Source organism: Cetorhinus maximus, chromosome 3, assembly GCF_964194155.1.
Source record: "Cetorhinus maximus chromosome 3, sCetMax3.hap1.1, whole genome shotgun sequence".
Lineage (NCBI taxonomy): Eukaryota > Metazoa > Chordata > Chondrichthyes > Lamniformes > Cetorhinidae > Cetorhinus > Cetorhinus maximus.
This window is the reverse complement of record NC_135881.1, coordinates 132,534,617-132,560,816: the sequence shown is the minus strand read 5'-3', so window position 1 is coordinate 132,560,816 and position 26,200 is coordinate 132,534,617. Positions and strand designations below refer to the sequence as shown.

Below are 26,200 nucleotides of genomic sequence, written 5' to 3'. Positions count from 1 at the left end.
TTATGACGGTAAATAATTCTTAATTTACAAGTTACTTAGACTTACAGATGGGGTAGATTTAGGATGGTGTTTTTCAGATCTTAATGAAATCTTTGGTAAGTCATAGAGGTCATCAACATTTGTTTTCAACATGCAACTACTAGTACAGAGTTCAAATTCAGGTTGTTTTTATGGTTTGTGCAAGTCCTAAACTAATACACTCTTTATGGTGCACATATAGTTCATCAATACAAAATGTAAAAATCATAACTGTAACCACAAGTTGTGCTTAAATTTGGATGCTTTAGGTTAGTATGAAGTCTCATGAAGATTGTGGCTGACAATCTTCCCTCCAGTGTAACTAAATAGTGATTAAATATTAAACAAGTGATGTTTGTCAGGCTAGGCTTTGGGACGACAGATGTCACAGATCAGTTGCAGACAAGCTACAGCGGATGTGTGAGGAAGTCGCAAGACAGAAAAGCGTGACATACCATGACAGCAGATCTCCTAGCAGGAGTAACTACAGGCATAGAGAGAGATGTTTGAATCACAGCTTACTGTGTTTGGTAACATACTTGCATAGTTTTGCCATGTAACCTTTGTCTAATAGATAAAAGGTAGGCAAACAGTAGCTTCCAGTAGATTAATAATTTATTAGATTAATAATAAACAAGTTAAACAACATCTGCCCTGAAACCAGGATTATGGCAATTAATGGGTAATATGCTTATTTGGGATTAAAGTTTTAGCCTTTAACAGTTTGACTTTTTATTTCATTGAAATGGAATCTTTGGTGATTGCTCCAACTACTTTTATTTCCCTGCAGGGCCCAAGCATAAATAATTAAATTGCGTACCCCAATACTTCAAATATAATTAGTTAGACATGGCACTACCAAAGAACCTGTAACTGTTAAGTGAAATCATTTGATGTAAAATGTCATATTTCATAAAAATAAATTTATGATATTGTAAAATGACTTTATTGAAGGTCTTGCAAGACTTCATACTAAATTGTTCAGTATAATATACCAAACATCTATTTTGAGAGCAAACTCACCAAGCATCCTTAGATAGCACCTTCCAAACCCACAACTGCTACCATCTAGAAGGACAAAGGCAGCAGACAGGTTGAAACACCACCACCTGCAAGTTCCCCTCCAAGCCACTCACCATCCTGACTTGGAAATATAGTGCTGACCCTTCACCATCGCTGGGTCAAAATCCTGAAACTCCCTCCCTCCCTAACAGCACTGTGGGTGTACTTAGACCACATGTACTGCAGTTCAAGAAGGCAACTCACTACCAACTTCTCAAGGGCAATTAGGGAGAGCCAGCGATCCCCACATCCCATGAATGAATTTTAAAAAAGAGATTTGAGGGAGGGGAACAAAGGGACAGTTGGAAAGAGACCGAGGAGTTTTATTTCAGGGACATAGTTGAATAAGTTCCCATTTCAATGTGTTGGGGTTACTATATCTAACCACTTTAAGCTATCAGTTAAGTTGTGGTTAAGGAAAGTAAAATTGGTAAACTGTGGGTGTATATATTTTGAGATAAATCCATCATTGAGAGTTCCATCCTTTATCCCTATTAAATTTTACCTATATATGAATAATACTAGTACTTTGTCAGGAGAAATGTTATAGGAAATCACAGGACAGGTGTGGCTAAAACTAGGAAATAACCCTTATACCTAACCTGACGGCACTGACAAGTAGTCCCTCTGACCCTCTCCAACATTGGCACAGGTTTTCTCAGCTATTTGCCGAGTGCTGGGGTAATCCAAATACCTGGTTTAACACTGGAATATTCTTTACAAAGGTATAGGTGGCATTAGCCTCACCAACAAAGATAGTCAGAAGCTCAGGAATTGGTTGATTTTCCAGTCCTCTTACTAATGAGCATATCCCTCGTCTTTAAGCCTCTGTTTTTGCTGTACACCAACTCAGATGTTTCAACTTACTCTTTCTCACAGATCTGATCAAAAATTGCAATCCTTGTGGCAAAACTCCATCATATTATGTCTGATCACAACCAGTCTATATAGGCTATATTGTATTGGTCATTATGACTATCGCTTATGCTCGTCATTGGTTAGAAGAAGAAAAAGGAAACACCACTAATCTTCAGCATATTGAAATAAATACAGCAATAGAATATACCACCAAAGCCAGGAAACGACTGAAGAATCATTTCATCAAAGTTCTTGTTTGATACACAGGTGATGAAAGCTTTGATTTCAATGTTATTGATACTAATGTTAACTGAGATCACAATCCCAATCTAGACAGACACGATGTATCCAGGGACAGGTTCAACAGGATTGCTTTGGTTATCAATTGCTGCTGTTGATTGCGTTCACTGACTAATTATATGCTCTTAGAAGCTAGTTAAATTTTGGGGTAGAGTCTCCAGTTTGGTTGAAATTGCTGATTCCAGCATAAAGCGTGCCCAAAATGGCACCCATTTTGAAATGTGGCTCCACCCACCAAGTTTTCGTTCAAATTCATTTACATATGACCAACACAAAATCTGCTATGAGTAGTGCAATTGGGCAGTGTTTAAAAACATAATTTTTCTTTTAAATTTTATTTTTAAAAATTTCCTTCGTATGTTTAATTGTAACTTCAAGTTTCATTGAACCAAATGAAAATTATGTTTATCACAAATAAGCATTTCTAATAATTAATTCGTCATTGACTAATCCAGTTTTGGATTAGTAAAATTCACCTAAAGAAACCCTTTTCTAGTTATATTGGGTATATTAGACAGTTTCTCATTAAATTGAAATGAAAATTACATTTAAAGCTTTTCAAATGTGCCCTTTAGTGTCCTCCCAGCTAAAACAACCAGCTTAATTTTTAAAGCCTCCACTGAAGACACTCGAGCACAATTAGTAGAAAATCCCAATGGTGATTAATTCACCCTCTGGGCATAAAATTCTGCAATCTTTCACACCAGTTAAGCCAATTTGAGCCTGTTGATATTTTTAAAGGTAGTTAAAATGGAATTACATCAAATGTAAATTGTGCTTAAAATTCTACAATCTTTTGCATATGTTACGCCAATTTTAACCAAGTGCATCAAAGAAAAACACACAATCAAAGGGAAACTCTAGGTCTTTGAAATAATATCCTTAGCCATCTATGATTTACATGGCAGGGTTCAAACTGGCAGCGAAAGTCGTACTTCATTTGGCACTTAGATCAATAGTTGAAAACACTCTGGCTTTTTGGCACCAACTAATATTTCTGACCCCTATATATTGTGTTGAAAAGCTGAAGCAAGTATCATCTTTCCCTGTTCAAGTGTTTTTTCCCCAACAGCTGTTCCTGACATAAACAGCCTGACAATGGACTTTGTAGACTGTCTCCTTTTGATTGAAGTGCATAACTTTATTTTCTTGTCATGTTTGATCTAACAGTTAAGCAAAAGCAAGATACTGCAGATGCATCTGGAATCAAAACAGAAGGTGCTCAGTAGGTCTGGAAGCATTTGTGCAGAGAGAAACAGAGTTAACGTTTCAGATATGTGACCTTTCATCAGAACTGGGATAGGTTAGTAACAAAGTTAGTGAAAGTGAGCAAGTGAGAGGGGGAGGGTGCAAAAGAACAAAAGGGGAAGGTCTGTGATAGGGTGGGGGGGCAGGAGAGATTAAATGACAAAAGGTTTTGTGGTGTAAGCTAAAGGGAGTAGCAATGGGACAAGTAAAGAAACAAAAGATGTGTCTAGAGGAGGTGTGGATGGCAGGATCCTGAATAGGTGGCATCCAAAAGCAAAGAAAAGGAAATAAGAGTGATATGGGATAAACAAACACAGCAAAGAAAACTGAAACTAAATTGTGCAGAGATTACAATCTAAAAATGTTGAGCTCAATGTTGAATCCAAAAGGCTACAAAGTGCTCAGCTGAAAGATGGAAGTACCTCAAGTTTGTATTGAACATCACTGGAAGACTGCAGGAGGCCAAGGACAGAAAAGTCAGAGTGGAGCAAGATGGACAGTTAAAATGGCAGGCAACTGGAAGTCCACAGTCATGCTCTCAAACTGAACAGAGGTGTTGTGCATTCACACAATCACTGTTTGGTATCACCAATGTAGAGGAGACCCCCCAGCTAGCAGCTAATACAGTATACTAAATTGAAAGAAACACAAGTAAATTCCTGGTGCCCCTGGAAGGAATGCTTGGGGCATTGGATGGTGAAAAGGGAGGAGGTAAATGTGCTGGTTTAGCATCTCCTCTGTTTGCATGTAAATGTGCAGTAGGAGAGGGATGAAATATCGGGGGTGATTGAGGAGAGGACCAGACTATCATGAAGGGAGTGGTCTCTTTGGAATTCGGAAACAGGAGGGGAAGATGTGTTTGGTGGTGGTGTCCAGATGACAGGTGGAGCATGATTTGTGGGAGGCTGGTGGAGTAGAAGGTGAGGTCAAGGGGAACCCTGCCTTGGCTCTGGGAGGGAGTGAAAGGATGAGAGTAGAAGTGCACAAAATAGGATGGGCACAGTCTAGGGCACTGTCAATCATGCTGGAAGGGGAAATCCTGAATTGAGGAAAACAAAAGAGGTGGGGGAGGGGGCCTGAGTGGAACTTGAACAAAGAATGTTCCACATATGTCACACAGGAGGCTGCTCAGTAAGATAAGAGCCCATGGTGTTAGAGGCAAGGTGCTAGCATGGATAGAAGATTGGCTATCTGGCAGGAGGCAGAGAGTGGGGATAAGGGGTCCTTCTCAGGATGGCGGCCGGTGACTAGTGGAGTTCCGCAGGGGTCAGTGTTGGGACCACAACTTTTCACTTTATACATTAATGATCTAGATGAAGGAACTGAGGGCATCCTGGCTAAGTTTGCAGATGACACAAAGATAGGTGGAGGGACAGGTAGTATTGAGGAGGCGGGGAGGCTGCAGAAGGATTTGGACAGGTTAGGAGAATGGGCAAAGAAGTGGCAGATGGAATACAACATGGGGAAGTGTGAGGTCATGCAGTTTGGTAGGAAGAATAGAGGCATAGACTATTTTCTAAATGGGGAGAGAATTCAGAAATCTAGAGTGCAAAGGGACTTGGGAGTCCTAGTCCAGGATTCTCTTAAAGTTAACTTGCAGGTTGAGTCGGTAGTTAGGAAGGCAAAAGCAATGTTGTCATTTATTTCTAGAGGACTAGAATATATAAGCAGGGATGTGCTGCTGAGGCTTTATAAGGCTCTGGTCAGACCACATTTAGAATATTGTGAGCAATTTTGGGCCCCGTCTCTCAGGAAGGATGTGCTGGCTCTGGAGAGGGTCCAGAGGAGGTTCACGAGAACGATCCCAGGAATGAAAGGCTTAACATATGAGGAACGTTTGAGGACTCTAGGTCTATACTCGATGGAGTTTAGAAAGATGAGGGGGGATCTGATTGAAACTTACAGAATACTGAAAGGCCTGGATAGAGTGGACGTGGGGAAGATGTTTCCATTAGTAGGAGAGACTAGGACCCAAGGGCACAGCCTCAGAGTAAAGGGAAGACCTTTCAGAACAGAGATGAGGAGAAACTTCTTTAGCCAGAGAGTGGTGATTCTATGGAATTCATTGCCACAGAAGGCTGTGGAGGCCAGGTCATTGAGTGTATATAAGACCGAGATAGATAGGTTCTTGATTGGTAAGGGGATCAAAGGTTATGGGGAGAAGGCGGGAGAATGATTGAATGGCGGAGCAGACTCGATGGGCCAAATGGACTAATTTCTGCTCCTATGTTTATGGTCTTATATCCCACAAAAAGGCAGGCATTGCTAGGACCCATGCGGGGTACCCATAGCAATACATTTTATTTGGAGAAGTGAGTGGAGTTGAAGGAGAAGTTGTTCAATGTGAGAACACGTTCAGCCAGACAGAAGAGGGTGGTGCTGGATGGCGATTGGTTGGGCCTCCATTCAAGGAAGAAGTGGAGACCTCTCAGGCTGTCCTGGTGGGGGCTGGAAATTGGGCTTCCATGATGACAAGGAAAAGTTAGGGCCAGGAAAATGTTAAGGTGATGGAGGGCATCAGAAGAATCACCGATGTAGGTGAGAAGAGACTAGACAAGTGAAGAGAAGGTAGAGTTGAGATAGGAAGAAATCAGTTTATTGGGACAGACTGAAAAGACAAGTCTACCAGGGCAGTCCTGTTTATAGATTTTGGGAAATTTAGAAGCAGGCTGCTTTGGGTTGGGGGACTATGAGGTGGAGGGGAAATTGTCAGAGGAGTTGAGGAAGTGTCATAAAACTATAATAATTTTCATAATATTGTGATTTATTGTAAAGGTAGATTAATAGTGGAGTTTGGATAGTTTGTGTGTGGGGTTTAATTGAATTGGAGACAGCTGGTCTGGAGGCTTTGAATTATCAAAAAGAAGCTAGGTTTGAAATGCTAAATACATAAACATGGCTGAAGTTTTAGAATGTGAGGTGTAAGGAAAATTTACATTTTTAGATAAACCAGAATAGTTTGAATTTCAAAGAGATGGTAAGTTGTTACACCTAGCCAGAAGAAGCTAAGTCAAACAGTGTGTTTATTTTTTCCCAAAGATTACTAATTAAATTAGTACAATGAAAAGATTTGTATTGTGAGAAGGGTAAAGTTCCGAAAACAAATGGGAATAATGGAATTTGCATTAAAAGGGAGAAACATGTACAAAGGACACGAGGCTGTGTGTCAGGGGAGAAGGCATTATAAGGTCTAACAAGTGTGAAAAGCCTCCAGCCTCAATGCATCAAGTTGCTGTCTATAGGAACCAAAGCTGAGAAAACTCACTTTGAATTCTCCTATCCAGGATGTTGTGCTGCTTTGCCTGGATCTGTTTAAATCTATTTGTTTTTACTATTGCCTTAACGGAGGTGTAACTGGGAGCCAGGTTAATTAGGTGTGTTAGGAGTTATTATAGTAGTATTTTGTACACCTATGCTTGAAATATTTTATCTTGTTAATAAATGTTTAATTTAGTTTTCTAAAACCTCTGAAGTCGTCGTAGTTTTAATACTTCTGAATTCAGGGCACACATCTCGAAATAAAATACAAATTGCAAAACAGCTGTACCGATTGATCAAGTTGCCCTCGTAGATTTAATCCATCTGGCACACATCATCTGCCACATCATAATAGTAAGTGACAGTCCTAGAAACAATGGTTTGATATTAGATGGTACGATCCCCATCCCAGGGGGAGATAGGAGGAGAGAGTTAGTATTCAGCCTCTAAGCTGAGGTTGGTACGCCAGACAACACCAGAACTACTATTGTCAGTAAGTAGGATGGTAATGTTAGGGTTGGACCTGAGAGAATGGAGTGCTACATGTTCATTGGGAGATAGTCATGCTGGCAGTTCTCAATGAGAAGATCTAAAAAGGGCAGAGGGAAGGATCCAGGTGGAGGGAGAATACTGGAATTAACAGTTATGCCCAATCATATAGTATAGAATGTGTACGGGGGAACTTAAAAAGGAAATTAGGAGAGCAAAAAGGGGGCATGAAAAAAACATTGGCAGGTAAAATAAGGGAAAATCCAAAGTTATTTTACAAGTACTTTAAGAGTAAGAGGATAACTAGGGAAGGAGTAGGGCAGGGATTAATCAAGGACAGTCAACATGGTTTTGTTAAGGAGAGGTCATGTCTGACCAATTTGAATGAATTTTTCGAGGTGACGAGGTGTGTAGATGAGGGCAATGCATTTGACGTAGTCTACTTGGACTTCAGCAAGGCTTTTGATAAGGTCCCGCATGGGAGACTGATAATGAAGGTAAGAGCCCATGGGCTCCAAGGCAATTTGGCAAATCAGATCCAGAATTGGCTGAGTGGCAGGAAGCAGAGGGTGTTGGTCGAGGGGTGTTTTTGTGACTGGATGCCTGTGTCCAGTGGGGTTCCACAGGGATCGGAGTTGGGTCCCTTGCTGTTTGTGGTATATGTAAACGATTTAGACTTGATTGTAGGAGGGTTGATCAGTAAGTTCGTGGATGACACGAAAATTGGTGGAGTGGTAAATAGTGAGGAGGATAGCCTTAGATACAGGAGGATATAGACGGGCTGGTCAGATGGGCTGATCAGTGGCAAATGGAATTTAATCCGGCTAAGTGTGAGGTGGTGCACTTGGGCAGGACAAACAAGGCACGGGAATACACGATGAATGGTAGGACCCTGGAAAGTGCTGAGGATCAGAGGGACCTTGGTGTGCATGTCCACCGGTCCTTTAAGGTAGCGGGACAGGAAGATAAGGTGGTTAAAAAGACATATGGGATACTTGCCTTTATTAGTCGAGGTATAGAATATAAGGGCAGGGAGGTTATGCTGGAACTGCATAAAACACTGGTTAGGCAACAGCTAGAGTACTGCGTGCAGTTCTGGAATCCGCATTATAGGAAGGATGTGGTTGCACTGGAGAAAGTGCAGAAGAGATTTACCAGGATGTTGCCTGGGCTAGAGAGTTTTAGTTATGAGGAGAGATTGGATAGACTGGGGTTATTTTCCTTGGAACAGAGGAGATTGAGGGGGGACATGATTGAGGTGTATAAAATTATGAGGGGCATACATAGGGTAGACAGGAAGGAATTTTTCCACTTGGTGGAGGGATCAATAACCAGGGGGCATAGATTTAAGGTAAGGGGCAGGAGGTTTGGAGGGGATGTGAGGAAGACCTTTTTCACCCAGAGGATGGTGGGAATCTGGAACTCACTGCCTGAAAGGGTGGTAGAGGCAGAAACCCTCAACATTTAAGAAGTATTTGGATGTGCACTTGCGATGCCATGGCACACAAGACTATGGGCCTAGTGCTGGAAAACAGCATTAGAATAGTTAGGTACTTGCTTGACCTGCATAGACTCGATGAGCCAAAGGGCCTTTTTCTGTGATGTAGACCTCTATGGCTCTAAGACTCATTGTAAATTGCTTTCTAGAGTGTGATACGTTAACATAGAGAAAAAGTGAAATAGTTTCAGACTAACGCCAATACGGTTTACAAGGGTTATTTTGTCATCAAATAAAAGACCATGCATGTAAATATTTAAACAGTAATTTACAGAATAAGGCAAGAATTAATATTACCTGTTTTTATTCTGGTTAAAGTTTACAAAATGCTGAGATCCTTTCTCAGAAAACTGCCTCTTTTTCTCGTGGAATGTAAGTTTCTTGGGACAAATCAGTTTGTGTTCCCTTTCCTGGTACATAGTTTTCATGATGAATTGCTACACACGGGATATGGAGCTCATACATGGTCACAGAGTTAATGGCGGAGAATTGAAATCCAGGCCATTTGTTCTGTGTGTGAAAATGGATGACCTGGAGATGAATACTGTAGAGTTGGGGTGCTGGGGGAGGAGTGGAGTGGGGTGGTGGTAGGGGCATGTATCATTTACATGGTTTCTAGGAGTGGTTGCAAGAAACTGATATTCTTTGTAAATCATAGTTTCCACATGCAGATGATGTAGGACATATTTAAGCACAATTATTCATGGCTAGCGGCTCCATCTTGCGTGCCTAAGGTGCCATTGCACCTGCTTTTTATGCTTCCTTTGCTGCTCCCCTTCCTCCATTTTATTTCTAGTTATTTAAAAATGGTATAAAAAGGAACACAGACATTTTCCCAGCAAATACTGTGGTTTAATCAGAAACTGTACTTGAACTTGACCTGTTGAAACTAACATTGTGATATGTACATATATATAATACATATACTTTCAAAATAAGTATGTGCATTTGTGTGAAGAGGAAAGATGACTCTACCTCTTGGAACATTATTTTAAAATATACAATTTTTTTTGTGCAGTTCAGCGATCCCCTCCAATTCCTGCACAGGAACTAAATCAAATTCTGAAAGCTGGATATTTGGAAAAACGTCGAAAAGGTAAACAGTTGTTTTGCACTTGATGCAATACAAAATTATCAATGTGCTACTATCAATAATATACTTATTTTACAAAAAAACTCTCATTGTCTATATTACAGACTTCTTACGGGCTGGCATTGGCGGTACATTTCTTTGCAGGCGTCCTCATTTTCAAAATGGTCGTTTATTAAAAAAATGAGTATATACAGTCTTGAAGAGCCAGCTGAGATCATGATCACCACGTAATCAGCTGCAATATTGTTAAGAATCCCCCCCCCATCCCCCCAGTTTTCATTTCTGTTCACTTGTCAAGTTTTGTTGTCTAACTTCCCATTTCCTTACAAAACACTCTCCCTTGGAAGAAAAGTGCATCTTTAGTGATGAGCTGCATTGCTAATTTCTATTCTGAATAGTGGGGCAGTCACAGGACAAAAAAAGAGGGGCAATGTGATGACAGGTTGTGCCAGTATATTGAAACTTCCCAAGGCACGATTTAATACAGAATGAGAATATTTGAGGGGAAGAAACACATCAGGTCACATTATATGCAGTAATCAAACTACAGTTTTCTGTCTGAGTATTGAGCTTGCAGGAAGACTGACTGATAGCTAGGACTCATGGGCTTGTCCATCAACAGAAGTGAAATGGAAAGATCTAGGATACCTGCAGCCTTCAAAGCCAAAGATCCTCAAAGAAGCAAATCCACCATCAGAAACCAAATGAATTAAAATTATAGTATGGACAGAGGGGGAGGAGAGGCTTGCCAGCAGCTGCTGAAAGAGTGCATGACTGCAGCACTAGGACAGGAAAGGATGGCCCCTCCCTCCTTTCCTTGATTCTGGAGGCCAGTGAATCAGGTTGCCAGGTCTGGATGAAGGTCTTGGAATTTTAACCGCATGACATCATGGGCATGTAATGACAGATCATGATTTCCCAATGTTCCTCCACCCCTCTCACCCTCCTTGCCCCCCCTTCTTCCCACTCCACCTCATTCCGCTTTCTCTGCCCCCACTCCCGTCTCCACTGCCCCCTCCCCCTCTCCTCTGCCCCTCCCCTCTCCTCCTCCCACCGCCCTTCTCCTCCTCCTCCTCCCGCCGCCCTCCTCCTCATCCTCCCGCCGCCCTTCTCCTCCTCCTCCTCCCAGCCCCTCTCTTCTCCTCCCACCACTCCTCTCCTTCTCCTCCTACCTTTCCTCCACCTCCTACCCTCCTCCGCCTCCTCCTCCTCCTCCTGCTACAGCCTCCCCTTCCTCCCGCCGCCCCTCTCCTCCTCCTCCTCCCTCTCCAACTCCGCCTCCTCCCACTCCTCTTCCCCTCCTCCCATCCCCTCTTCCCCTCTCCCCTGCCTCCCGCCACCTCTCCGCCTCCTCCCAACCCCTCTCCCTTTCTTCCCGCCCCCTCTCCCCCTCCTCCCGCCTCCTCTCCGCCTCCTCCCACTGCCCCTCTCCCCCTCCTGCCGCCGCCCCCTCCCCTCCTCCTGCCGCCCCTCTCCTCCTCCTCCTCCCTCTCCCCCTCCCCCTCCTCCTCCCATCCTCTCTCCCCTCCTCCTGTCCCCCTCCCCCTCCTTCTGCCGCCCATCTCCTCCTCCTCCTCCTCCCCCCTCTCCTCTTGCCACCTCCTCCCCTCCTCCCGCCCCCTCTCCTTCTCCTCCTCCTCTGTTCTGCCTACTCCTCCTCCCAAACCCTCCTCCTCATCCCACCCCTTCCTCCCACCCCCTTCTCTCCCCCTCTTCTCCCCGTCCCCTCTCCTACTACTCCTGCCCCCTCTCCTCCTCCTCCCGCCCCCTCTCCTCCTCCTCCTCCCACCCCCCTCTCCCCTCCTCCCGCCCCCTCTCCTCCTCCTCCTCCTCCCACCCCCTCTCCTCCTCCTCCTCCTCCCACCCCCTCTCCTCCACTTGCTCCCAAACTCCCCTCCTCCTCACGCTCCTCCTCCCAAACTTTCCTCCTCCTCCTCACCCTCCTCCTTCTCCCACCCCTTCTCCTCCCACCCCCCTCCTCCTCCTTCTCCTCCTCCTCCCATCCCCTCTCCTCTTCCTCCTTCTCCTCCACCCACCCCTCTCCTCCTCCTCCTCCTCCACCCACCCCTCTCCTCCACCCTCTCCTGCCCCCTCTCCTTCTGCCACCCCGTCTCCTTCTCCTGCTCCTACTCCCACTCGCTCTCCTCCTCCCAGCCCCTCTCCTCCTCCTCCTCCTCTCCCTCCCAGCCCCTCCTCCTCCTCCCATTACAGATTTCTGAAGCCCTTTGGTTTCCAGTTCCTGTGCTCCCTGACTATAATTTAACACGACAGTTAGCATGTTTTACTTAAATAATCATCTGCTTCCACTTGTATTGACAATGTGGGCATCACCAATAAATTATTGATTCAAACTAATTTATATTTATTTGTAACCATATCAATTGGCTTGCTTTTATTCCAGATTACAGCTTCTTTGGATCTGAATGGCAGAAACGTTGGTGTGTACTGAACAACAATGTCTTCTATTACTATGGAACTGAAAAAGGTAATGTTATCTTTCGTCAAAGCATAACCAGGCGTAGTCATACTCATACAATCTTATTTTCTATGAACATCCAAAACTACTCTATCACCAACATTCTGTACATCCTATTCTAGCAGCAGGACAGATCCACCAGTGGTGGCAGGACAGTGGCCCTGGGCGTCCTCAACCTTAACCAGGATCACATGAAGTTTCATTGCATCAGGTCAGGCATGGGCAAGGAAACCTCTTGCTGATTTCCAACTGCTGCTATTCCTCAGCTGATGAATCAGCACTTCGCCATGTTGAACACCACTCAAAGAATGCACTCTGGGTGGGGAATTTCAATTCCATCACTAGGTGTGGCTTGGTAGCAGGACTTCTCACTGAGCTGGCCAAGCCCTGAAGGACATATCTGCCAGGCTGGGCTTGCAAACAATGGTAAGGGAACCAACATAAGGGGAAAAGCTACTTGTCCTCACCAATCTATCTGTCAATGACAGCATGGGTAGGATTGACCACCACACAGTCAGCCCTTGTGAAGACAAAGTCCTGCCTTGAAACTGAGGATAACAGTATATTGTGTTGTGTGGCATTGCCACCATGCTAAATGCTATAGATTCATAACAGATCTAACAGCTCAAAAAGGGTACCCATGGGTCATGAGCAGCAGCTGAATTCTATTCCACCACAATCTGTAACCTCATAATCTGGCATATACCACACTGTACTATTACTGTAAAGTGAAGGAACAGACCCTAGTTCAATGAGGAGAGTAGAAGAGCCAGGAGCAGCACCAAGCATATCTAAAAACGAGGTAATAACCTGTTGATGTTGCAACATAGGGCTAATGCATGCTGAACAGTGGACGCAACATGCTATAGACAGAGCTAAGTGATTGCACAATTAATAGATTAGATTAAAGCTCCGCAGTCCTTCCATATCCAGTTGTAAATGGTGGTGAACAATTAAAAACTAATGGGAGGATGAGGGTCTGTGAACATCGCTATCCTCGATGCTGGCAGAGCCTTTCACAGCACAAAAGACAAGACTGAAACATCTGCAATCATCTTCAGCTGGAAGTGCTATGGATGATACATCTCTGCTTCCTCTTGATGTCCCCGCTATCACAGATGCTAATCTTTAGCCAGTTCAGTTCATTCCATGTGATATCAAGAAACAACTGAGTACACTGGATGCAGCAAAGGCTAGGAGCCCCGTTGACATCCAGTTGTAGTGCTGAAGGCTTGTATTCCAGAACTAGCCACTGCTCTAACCAAGCTGTCTGGTGAAGTTATAACTCTGGTATCACGTGACAAAGTGAAAATTGGCTGGTTATGTCCTACCCAAAAAAAAAAGACAAATCCAATTTGGTAATTTATACCCCATCAGTCTACTCTCAGTTATCTGGAAGGGGTCATCGATGGCGTCATCAAAAAGGCAGCCATTTACCAATAAACTGCTTGGTTTGAGTTCTGCCATGGCCACTTGTCTCCAGACCTCATTACAGCCTTAGTCCAAACATGGACTAAAGAGCTGAATTCCAGAAGTGAGTAAGAGACATCAAGACAGCATTTGACCAAGTATGGCATCAAGGAACCCTAGAAAAATTTAAGTTACTGCATAACAGGAAAAGTATTTTCCATTGTTTGGAGTCATACCTAACTTAAAGGAAGATGGCTGCGATGTTGGATGTCAAGTAGGAAACCAGTCATTTCACTCCTGGGACATTGCTGCAGGAGTTCCTCAGGGTAGTGTCCTGGCCCAAACATCTTCACCTGCTTCATCAATGAACTTGTCTCCATCATAAGGTCAGAAGTGGAGATGTTTGCTGTTGCTTGCACATTATTCAGACCCATTCATGACTCCTCAGACACAAACAGTCCGTGTCCGTCTGCAGCAAGACCTGGATAACATTCAGGCTTGGGCTGATAAGTGGCAAGTAACATTTATGCCGCACAAGTGCCAGACAAAGACCACTCCAAGAAGAGAAAATTTAACCACCTCCCCTTGACATTCAATGGCATTACCATCTCTGACCCCCCTCTCCCCCCCCAACTCTACCATCAACATCCTTGGGCTTGCCATTGACCAGAAATTTAACTGGACCAGCCATATAAATACTGTAGCTACAAAAGCAGGTCAGAGGCTGGAAATTCTGTGGTAAGTAACTCACCTCCTGACTCCCCAAAGCCTGTCTACCATCTACAAGGCACAAGTCAGGAGTGTGATGGAATATTGTCCACTTGACTGGTTAAGTGCAGCTCCAGCAACATTCGAAGTTTGACTTCATCCAGGATAAAGCAGTCCACTTGATTGGCACCCCATCCACCAACTTAAGCATTCACATTCTCCACCACTAATGCACAGTGACTGCATGTGTACCATCTACAAGATGCACTGCAGCAGCTCGCCAAGCTTCCTTTAACAGCAACAAACCTGTGACCTCCCCCACCTAGAAGGACAAGGGCAACAAAAGCAAGGGAATACTACCTGCAAGTTCCCCTAATTGGTGTAGCCTAAACATGATTCCAATCATGTGGCTGACTTTCAAAACCCTTAGGAGTGAAGAATGGGTGCCAAATGCGGCCTTGTTGGTGTTTTCTACACCCAAGAAACAGTTTTAAAAAACCTTTTAAGATAAAGCAGAAATAGTGCTTTGGACCAGGACCTTACGGCCCCGCCGCTGCGTGTCTCCCCCCGATGGATGCGGCGAGCCATTCAAATCTCCATTTATTTCGGCGGGACCGTCATTTCCGCCAGGTGGGAGGGACTGTAAAATACTGGCCTTGAAAATATTAACATAATCTTTTGGCTCGTTGTTGTTGTTCTTTGTAACACCAACTGATTTGATATCTTCATATGGATAAAATATATGAAATTTTTGTTTATTTAACATATCGTAGATAAACAGCAGAAAGGAGATTTTACCATAGATGGTTACACAGTCCAGCTGACAACTACCATGAGGAAAGATGCAAAGAAGGATTGTTGTTTTGAACTCTGTGCTCCTTATAAACGACTGTATCAGGTTTGATTTTTAAACATGTTTTTACTTTGAAAAAGTAATGTGCATTCCTCAATAACCAATTGTAATGGTCTGCAAAGATGCTCATTCCCAAATTTAGATTAATTCAAGATTTGGTGAACCACTACATTTTATCAAAAATTAAGAGACATTTTGACAAGCTGAAGCATCTTAACATAAGCTGAGTGTTGAAATTACTTTTCTTGGTCAATCTTCATTGCAAACTGAAGTATATAGTACAATTGCTGCATCAATGTAATTGGCTTTAATAAACCAAGAAAGGAAAAATGAATTAGTCCCATGGCTTCTGGCTCAGTGGGTACTGTGTTATTGAGTACGATTGAAGGTTCTGTCAGAGAAATTAGTCTCCGTCTGCCTAGGCTAGGAAGAGGAAAAAGAAAATCTGTAAAGTTTATACTCCTGCTTTCTTTCTGGTGATGAAAGTGTACACGTGGATGTCCAGATCAGGCTTCGTGTGGCCATTCCTGTTGCCTGTGTTGAGACAGCCTCTTAGCACTGTCCAGGCTTTTATACGAAGGTCAGCCATTTGGCTGGAGTACCGGATGGGTTATCGGCATCTGTTGTACTGTACTACAAGCATAAATCACTCTGTGGGGAAGATGGTGAAGAGGAGTAGACAATACTGTATATCAGTAGATTTCAAACTAGTTTGGTTTGGGCCTACCAATTCAATATGTTTAGACCATGCCACCAAAATAACCTTCAGTCTCTTTGCCCATCCAGATAGTGATAAATTAAACTTGTGGCTTCGAGTGTTTCATGGTTCTGTATGGAGAAAACTTCTCTCCTGCCATATTTCTCTTCATTGCCTTTCCTAAATGGTTTTACTCCTTCTAATTGGAACCTGTCTCTGGTGGATTATTTATTTTTTTTAATTCATTCACGGGATGTGAACTTCGCTAGCCGGGCTAGCATTTATTGCCCACTCCTGGTTGCCCTTGAGAAGGTTGTGGTGAGCTGCCTTCTTGAACCACTGCAGTCCATGTGGTGTAGGTACACCCACAGTGCTGTTAGGAAGGGAGTTCCAGGATTTTGACCCAGCGACAGTGAAGGAACAGCGATACATTTCCAAGTCAGGATGGTGAGTGACTTGGAGGGGAACTATCAGATGGTGATATTCCCATCTATCTGATGCCCTTGTCCTTCTAGGTGGTAGTGGTCATGGGTTTGGAAGGTGCTGTTTCAGGAGCCTTGGTGATTTCCTGCAGTGCATCTTGTAGATGGTACACACTGCTGCTACTGTGCGTCGGTGGTGGGGGGAGTGAATGTTTGTGGATGTGGTGCCAATCAAACAGACTGCTTTGTCCTGGACAGTGTCCAGTTTTCTCAGTGTTGTAGGAGCTGCATTCATCCACGCAAGTGGGGAGTATTCCATCACATTCCTGACTTGTGTCTTGTAGATGGTGGACAGGCTTTGGGGAGTCAGGAGGCAAGTTACTCATCAGACGATTCCTAGCCTCTGACCTGCTTTTGTAGCCACAATATTTATATGGCTAGTCCAGTTCAGTTTCTGGTGAATGATAACCCCCAGGATGTTGATAGTGGGGGATCCAGTGATGGTAATGCCATTGAACATCAAGGGGCGATGGTTGGATTCTCTCTTGTTGGAGATGGTCATTGCCTGACTCTTGTGTGGTGCGAATGTTACTTGCCACTTGTCAGCCCAAGCCTGGATATTGTCCAGGTCTTGCTGCACTTAGACATGGACTGCTTCAGTATCTGAAGAGTCGCAAATGTTGCTGAACATTATGCAATCATCAGCGAACATTCCCAATTCTGACCTTATGATGGAAGGAAGGTCATTGATGAAGCAGCTGAAGATGACTGGGCCTAGGACACTACCCTGAGGAAATCCTGCAGTGATGTTCTGGTGCTGAGATGACTGACCTCCAACAACCACAACCATCTTCCTTTGTGCTAGGTATGACTCCAACCAAGGGAGAGTTTTCCCACTGATTCCCATTGACTCCAGTTTTGCTATGGCCTCTTGATGCCACACTCGGTCAAATGCTGCCTCGATGTCAAGGGCAGTCACTCTCACCTCACCTCGGGAGTTCAGCCCTTTTGCTCATGTTTGAACCAAGGCTGTAATGAGGTCAGGAGCTGAGTGGCTCTGGCGGAACCCAAACTGGGCATCAGTGAGCAGGTTATTGCTAAGCAAGTGCAGCTTGATAGAACTGTTGATGACCCCTTCCATTACTTTACTGATGATGGAGACTAGACTGATGGGGCGGCAATTGGTTGGGTTGGATTTGTCCTGCTTTTTGTGTACAGGACATACCTGGGCAATTTTCCACATAGCCGGGTAGATGCCAATGTTGTAGCTGTTCTGGAACAGCTTGGCTATGGGCACGGCAAATTCTGGAGCAGAAGTCTTCAATCCTATTGCCGGAATATTGTCAGGGCATAGCCTTTGCTGTATCTAGTACCTTCAGCCATTTCTTGATATCATGTGGAATGAATCAAATTGGCTGAAGACTGGCATCTGTGATGCTGGGGACCTCCAGAGGAGGCTGAGATGGATCATCCACTCGGCAATTCTGGCCGAAGATTGTTGTGAATGCTTCAGCCTTATCTTTTTTCCACTGCTGTGCTGGGCTCCTCCATCATTGAGGATGGGGATATTTGAGGAGCCACCTCCTCCAGTGAGTTGTTTAATTGTCCACCACCATTCACAACTGGATGTGGCAGGACTTCAGAGCTTAGATTTGATCCGTTGGTTGTGGGCTTAGCTCTGTCTATCACTTGCTGCTTATGCTGTTTGGCACACAAGTAGTCCTGTTTTATAGCTTCACCAGGTTGATACCTCATTTTTGAGTATACCTGGTGCTGCTCCTGGTATGCCCTCCTGCACTCTCCACTGAACCAGGGTTGATCCCCTGGCTTGATGGTAATGGTAGAGTGGGGCATATGCCAGGCCATGAGGTTACAGATTGTATTCGAGTACAATTCTGCTGCTGCTGATGGCCCACAGCGCCTCATGGATGCCCAGTCTTGAGCTGCTAGATCTGTTCGAAATCTATCCCATTTAGCACGGTGGTAGTGCCACACAACGCGATGGAGGGTATCCTCAGTGTGAAGGCGGGACTTCGTCTCCACAATGACTGTGCGGTGGTCACTCCTATTGATACTGTCATGGGGAGGCGATGGCGTAGTGGTATTGTCACTGGACTAATAACCCAGAAACCCAAGGTAATGCTCTGGGGACAAAACAAAAATAGCTGGAAAAACTCAGCAGGTCTGACAGCATCTGCAGAGAGGAATACAGTTAACGTTTCGAGTCCGTATGACTCTTCATCAGAACTCCGGGGACCCAGGTTCGAATCCTGCCACAGCAGATGGTAGAATTTGAATTCAATAAAAATCTGGAATTAAAAGCCTGATGATGACCATGAAACCATTGTCGATTATTGTAAAAAACCATTTGGTTCACTAATGTCCTTTAGGGAAGGAAACCTACTGTCTTTATTGGCCTACACGTGACTCCAGACCCACAGCAATGTGGTTGACTCTTAAATGCCCTCTGAACAAGGGCAATTAGAAATGGGCAACAAATGCCAGCGATGCAAACATCTCATGATTGAATAGAAAAAAATGGACAGATGCATTTGTGGCAGGTGGGTTGGTGAGGATGAGGTCAAGTAAGTTTTTCCTTCTAGTTGATTCCCTCACCACCTGCCGCAGACCCAGCCTAGCAGCTATGCCATTTTGGACTCGGCCAGCTCGGTCAGTAGTGGTGCTACCGAGCCACTCTTGGTGATAGACATTGAAGTCCCCCACCCAGAGTACATTCTACGCCCTTGCCACCCTCCGTGCTTCCTCCAAGTGATGTTCAACATGGAGGAGCACTGATTTATCAGCTGAGAGAGCGTGGTACGTAGTGGTAATCAACAGGAGATTTCCTTGCCCATGTTTGACCTGAGACTTCATGGGGTCCGGAGCCAATGTTGAGGTCTCCCAGGGCAACTCCCTCCTGAGTGTATACAACTGCTGCCACCTCTGCTGGGCCTGTCCTACCGGTGGGATGGTGATGGTGGAGTCTGAGACATGATCTGTAAGGTATGATTCCGTGAGTATGACTATGTCAGGCTGTTGCTTGACTAGTCTGTGAGACAGCTCTCCCAATTTTGGCACTAGTTCCCATTTAGTAAGGAGGACTTTGCAGGGTTGACAGGGCTGCGATTGCCGTTGTCGTTTCTGGTGCCTAGGTCGATGCCAGGTGGTCTGTCCGATTTTATTCCTTTTTTGTGTCTTTGTAGCAGCTTGCTAGGCCATTTTCAGAGGGCATTTCAGAGTCAACCACATTGTTGCGGAGTCACATGTAGGCCAGGACGACAGATTTCCTTCCCTAAAGGACATTAGTGAACCAGATGGGTTTTTACAACAATCGACAATGGTTTCCTGGTCATCATTAGACTTTTAATTCCAGATTTTTATTGAATTCAATTCCACCATCTGCCCGGGTCCCCAGAGCATTACCCAGGGTCTCTGGATTACTAGTCCAGTGACAATACCACTACGCCATCACTTCCCCCATTAATGTCAAGAGTTCTGGGTCCCAATAATTTGCATCCCTTATTCCTTCTGCAGATGATGTGTGCAATATTTTAAATGCATGAGGATTATGTAACCCCATTGATCTCAGCCCCTTCATTACTGATTTTTGAAAAATTCTTAAGTTCAGTTTAGTGGGTCAACTATGCTGGTATGCATGAAATGTATAGGGATTAATGAGCTGTAAATCAATGTGGATTACCAGATTGGTTTCAGTTGGCATGTTATTTCAATGCAAAACATCAGGCATCAGCTACCCACTACTTAACTAGCTGGCTTCCCTGTCTGGTTGATAAGGTAGGTGAGACAGCTGGGTATTTAATAGCATGTACAGACTTAAAGACTAAGCATAACAAACTGTTCTTAAATAGTTTCACATCCCCAATTTTTTTCTAAACAGCATATCATTTTCTAGTTGAAACATTAGCTTTGTTTCTCTCTCCACAGATGACCTGCTGAGTATTTCCAGCATTTTCTGTTTTTATATTAAGATTGTATTGTTGCTAAACTCTGGACAGACTTTTCAGAGAAGTTACCTTTACTATTGCAAAACCTGGTGAGACTTGCTGAAAATTGTTCTTGAGGAATTGGGAATTTGATGTCCCTGGCTAACCTTAACCAGCTACAAAATTTCCGATTTCCTTAGAAAACCAGTGGTCATTTACAGTCTTTGGTATGGTACCATATGAATTGCACTTTCACCCCAATTGATGTATATACTATGACACTGAGTCTGAGAAACTGAAGGAGGGCAATGAACAGGAGGTCATGCTCAAAATCAGTCTTCAGGGACTGCTTCTCCTGCATAAACTTTACTTAGGAACAATGTCTCGGATGCCTTCCCATCATTAAGGGGATTGTCACCAAACTGCCGCACAGGTCGAGCTAAGTTGGCTGTAACATTCAACTTTTATGCCACAGGCTGCTTTTGGGCTGCAATGAGTGACACCAGCCCCATATGCAAATTTGCAATGCACAGGCACAGTGAAGTCACTGAGGTTCTCTATGCCATAAAAAAAAACCTGCATCTTGGTGACAGATTGTGGAGCTCCGAGGTGCAGAGAGATCTGACTGTCCTAGTGCATGAATCACAAAAGGATAGTATGCAGGTATAGCAAGTAATTAAGAAAGCTAATAGAATGTTATCATTTTTTGCAAGGGGATTGAATACAAAAGTTAGGGAGGTTATGCTTCAGTTGTACAGGGTGCTAGTGAGATCACATCTGGAGTACTGTGTACAGTATTAGTCTCCTTATTTAAGGAAGGATGTAAATGTGTTGGAAGCAGTTCAGAGAAGGTTTACCAGACTAATACCTGGAATGGGTGGGTTGCCTTATGAGGAAAGGTTGGATAGACTAGGCTTGCATCCGCTGGAGTTTAGAAGAGTAAAAGGTGACTTGATTGAAACATATAAGATTCTGAGGGGTTTTGACAGGGCAGGTGTGGAGAGGATGTTTCGTCTTGTGGAAAAATCTAGAGCTAGGGGTTGCCCATTTAAAACCGAGATGAGGCAACATTTTTTAACTCGGTAGTGAGTCTTTGGAACTCTCTTCCTGTAAAGGTGGTGGAAGCAGAGTCTTTGAATGTTTTTAAGGCAGAGGATAGATTCTTGGTAAGCAAGGGGGTGATAGGTTATCAGGGGTAGGTGGGATGCAGATTTCAGATTATTATTAGATCAGCCATGTTCTTATTAAATGGCAGAGCAGGTTGAATGGCTTACTCCTGCTCCTTGTTCGTATGTTCTTTCCTATGGATCGAACAGAGCAGGATGAGAGAGCACTAGGCTTGTTTGGCATGACAGACTTCTTCAGTGTACAATATGCCTGGTATTACCAGTTGAAAGGGATAGCATCTCTTCAAAGTGCAGCTGGTTTGTGATCACAAGCAGCACATCATGCTTTCTGCCCACTGGGGAAAGAGGTTGTCACATATGAGATCTCCTGCAAAGGACTGAGACAACAAAGGCAGCTCATGAGAATTCTACCAAGAAACACTAGATAGCCTGCCAGAAAGCTTGCACGTGGAATTATCGAGCATGGAAGTGTTCAGGTCCAACTTATTTCGAAACTTTTCACAGAGAACAGAGACCATTCTGTCCAACATGGAACAAGCAGTCAGCTCCATTAGCAACAAAATACAATCTACCACGATGGACCCTTTGGTGACAGATTGGCAGCTTCCATTATGGGCACTAGGAAATGGCACAAGGGTGATTCATTATTCCTGTAAATTGTCTGTATATTACCTTAGCCTCCAATGCAGCACTAGACAATCTTTGTCTTCTCAGTGGCTTCAGCAGTTGTTTGTTCAGATCTATTATCCTAGTTTCTGCACTGACAATGCACCTCCCTTTCAAGAGGTGCTAACCGCCTCTAAGTGGCATCAATGACATATGACATCAAGCCTCTCCAACTCCTTTCCAGCTACTCCCCCCACACCACCCCCCCTGCACTCACAATAGTTGCACAGCCATTGAATACAATGCTGGGAAGTTAGAATGTTACTTCAGAACTATGATGCCCAGGTCTCCTTCGTGAAAGTCAATTTATTAGCAGGGGTCAGTGGAGGTCTCCAATCCTTTCCATGCATCTTACTATTTACTCCTCTGAGGTGCATGAATCATATCCTTGCAGGCTATGATCAATTGTTGCTTCTGCAGCTGCAGAACTTCCTCCTCAAGCTCTGGATAATATGGAATTAGTAGATGAACACTTTTACAGTGGGAGGTACCTTTATTTTATTTATCTTATTAATGTCCATATTCACAATCTCTCTCTTCAGCTGCTCCCATAATTTCAGCAAACACACCTGCAACCTCATCCAGCATTTCAGCTGTCTCATTCCTCACTATGGCTCAGAACGCAGCCTTGCCCCTGCCAAAATTGTCCTGAACCATCACTTGATACAGAAGATGGCCATTCTTGTTGATTTTCTACGTCCCATTCAAGAATAGAATTTCAGGAAGGGCCTCCAGATGGGACTTCATTGTGTTCATGATACTCACGATAAACTGGATGTGGTTTGCTTTCAGGCCAACACACACCATCACCCCATTCTTTTGATACTTTTCAAGAATATCACAGAGTGCGTCCATGTTGTGATCACCTGCTTCGAACTGTCTCTCCATGGGCAGAATTTTTCATCCCACGGGCGGGCACATGCCCGACCCGAATGGGAGTGAAATAGCGTGCGGTGACATCGGGCGAGCGTCCCGATGTCATCACGCGCACTCGCGATCTTTTGGTTGGCGGGCATGCACGAGAGTTGACAGCATGCCTGCCAACAGTTAAGAGGCCTATTAAGGCCTTTAAGTAATTAATTAAGCTGCATTTTTCGCTGCCCGCTTAATCACTTGGTTGGCTGGCAGGAGAGTAGGACAGGTGGCCTTTGCATTTTTAATAAAACCTCATCCAGGGGCGGGATGAGGTTTCCAACGCTTACTAAAAAAACAATAAAAAATTTTCAACATCCTTTTTTACATGGCCCTCTTCATGTGACTGAGTCACCTGTGGGGATATGTTTATCTCATATGTAAGAAATTTATTTCTGTATTTAAAATCCGTCAGCTCCCTGAGGCAGCCCTGTGCCTTTAAGGGGTTGTCAGTGTGCACTCCCCTGCACATGTGCACACTTCAGTGCTCATGCTCCTCCCACCCCTACCCTTGCAGTGCTGAGGCTCTTAGCGTGCCTTTCATGCTGGCTGACCATTAATTGGCCAGCCAGCATGAAATCGCGGTTGGAGCCCGATCGCAGGTGGAGGCCGGACTCTCAGCCATTTTTGGGCCCACCCGCCGCGGGAAAAATTCTGCCCTGTATTTCTGATGTCATACAGGGTTGCAGTTATTGAGTGTCTGCTGTAATCTTATAGCTGTTTGTCCCTAGCCCGCAGCTTGAGAGACCATGTTACCCATTGAAACTTCTCCATTTTAATGCTGAAATCACTAATTGTCGAACTTCAGGGATGTAAATATGGTAAGGAATTGCTTTATTGTACCAACTGGAGAACTGGAGTAGCTATCAGATGTCAGTGGCTCAGGAAGGCAGCAAATGGATCACATGGAAGCATGAGACAAAGTGGCACTTGAGCAAAAATATGGTGCAGAATTTAGTGGTCAACATAAGCTCATAAGTGAAAGAGATATAGACTACAGGGCAGGAAAAACAATTCTTGGCCATGAAACATACATTAGGAAGGTTGAGCTGGTAATCCAGAAGCACATGATCAGGGGATAGCACTCAGCTAGACATGTTTGGTGGAAGTAACATTTAAATGCTAAACATAGTTAAAATACACCTGTTATTCGAGGTAGAGGAATTTAATGGCAGAGAGGCGATCAGTGGGGATGAGAGTGAGGTGAGGCATAGCGACAGATAGACATTGATTGACTGCAGCAAAGGAGCATACCAGCCTCAGAGCTATGGAACTTCTCATAGATAGCATTCCATTTCCCTAAAAGTTGTGATAAATTGTAGATGAATACTCAAAGATCTGAAATAAATTCACTGTGTGCAAAATTTGAAACCTTCCGATCGAACCTGCAGCTCGAAAGACATCTGAAGTACTGGTGTGGGCTTGAGTGGTTTGAAAAATTGCACCATCATACCTGGTCTGAGCAGGTTGGCATCACCGCGCATTTGCCAGTCTGTGAAGACATCACTACACAAGGGCCTTCTGTGCCTGCGCAAACCAGTACTGGCACTGATGGACGGGCTGATGGATGCAATCCAATGAACCTCTGGTGGGAGACACTGCGCATGCATGGGCGGATACACTGGGTGGTGAGTGCACGTACAAAGATGCCTTCCAACTGACATCAGGAATTACAGTGCTAGTAAGGGAGGTGGGCCAATTTGGGACCAAAAGGAGATCTTGTACAGACAGAGGGCGTGGCTGAGACACTAGATGAGTACTTTGCATTTGTCTTCACAAGAGATTGCTGCCAATGCCACATTGAAGGAGGAGGTCGTAGAGACATTGGATGGGATAAAAATAGATATCAAGGAAGTACTTAAAAAAAAAATTGCGGTATTCAAAGTAGAAAAGTCACTCAGTCCAGAGGCATGCATCTTCATTGGCTGAGGGAAAAGAAGGTAGAAATTGTGGAGATCCCCGTCAGAATCTTCTGATTTTCTTAGATATGGGACTGGTACCAGAGGACTGGAGAGTTGCAAATGTTACACCCCTTTTCAGAAAAGGAAAGAAGATTAAATCCAGCTACTACAGGTCAGTTAGCTTAACATTAGTGGTGAGGAAAATTTGAGGCAATAACCTGGAATAAACTTAATTGGCAGTTGGAAAAATGTTGGGTTAAGTAATGAAAGCCAGCACTGGTTTGTGAAAGGTAAATTGTATTTGACTAGCTTGATTGAATTCTTTGAAATAACAGAGAGGGTTCAAGAGAGTAGTGCAGTTGATTTGTACGTAGACTTTCAAAAGATATTTAATAAAGTACCATATCCAGACTTTTTAGTTAAATTAAATTAAATTTAAATTCAGATCAATAATAAAGGGATAATGGCAGCATGGATACAAAATTGGTTAAAGGACGGAAAGCAGACAATATTACTGAACTGTTGTTTTTGAGACTGGAGAGAAGAATACAGTGGTGTCCCTCAGTGTTAGGTTCACTTCTCTTTTAAACTTGAGTATACAGGGCATAATTGCAAATGTCATGAAACTCAAAAATATAGTAAGCCATGTGGAAGGTCGGAAGAGACTTTGAGGATATAGACTGGTGAAATGGGCAGGCATATTCCAGATGAAATTTAATGCAGAGAAGTGTTTGGTAGGAAGATTGAGGAGAGGTAATATGAAATAAATTTCAAAGGAGTAAAGGAACAGAAAGACTTAGGGGCGTATGTACATAAATTTTTGAGGATGCCTGGATAAATTGAGAATGTTGTCAAAGACGTATTTGTGCTGCTAGATTTTATGAATAGAGGAATAGAGTACAAAGGCAAGGAAGTTATGCTAAATCTTTTCAACACCAGTTAGATCTCAGCTGGGGTATTGTTCAATTCTGGACTTTAGGAAGGAATAGCATTAGAGTGCAGATGAGATTTACTGGAATGGTATCAGGGCTGAAGGACTTCAGTTATGTGGGGAGACTAGAAGATGCTCATGCCCACCCCCCCCCACACCTCTGCATCCCTGACAATGCTCATTTGCCGGCACACTGACATTGGCCAATCTCCTACCAGACAAGGCTCACCAGCTTGCTCCCATCAGCGTCCCGACAAAGCTCAAAATGCTCAACCTCTGGCACGCTGACAATGCTTAACAGCACACCCTACCCTCCTGACAAAGTTCAT

At 44.0% G+C, this 26,200-nt stretch overlaps 1 protein-coding gene across 1 annotated transcript in view; it reads left to right on the top strand.

The window, feature by feature from the left end:
* Nucleotides 1-26,200, top strand: part of skap2 (src kinase associated phosphoprotein 2) — a 274,482-nt gene that overhangs the window by 153,399 nt on the left and 94,883 nt on the right. The window contains exons 5-7 of the mRNA XM_078534160.1: nt 9,750-9,827; nt 12,226-12,309; nt 15,192-15,316. Coding sequence (XP_078390286.1) covers nt 9,750-9,827; nt 12,226-12,309; nt 15,192-15,316 — 287 coding nt within the window. The remainder of the gene's footprint in view (nt 1-9,749; nt 9,828-12,225; nt 12,310-15,191; nt 15,317-26,200) is intronic.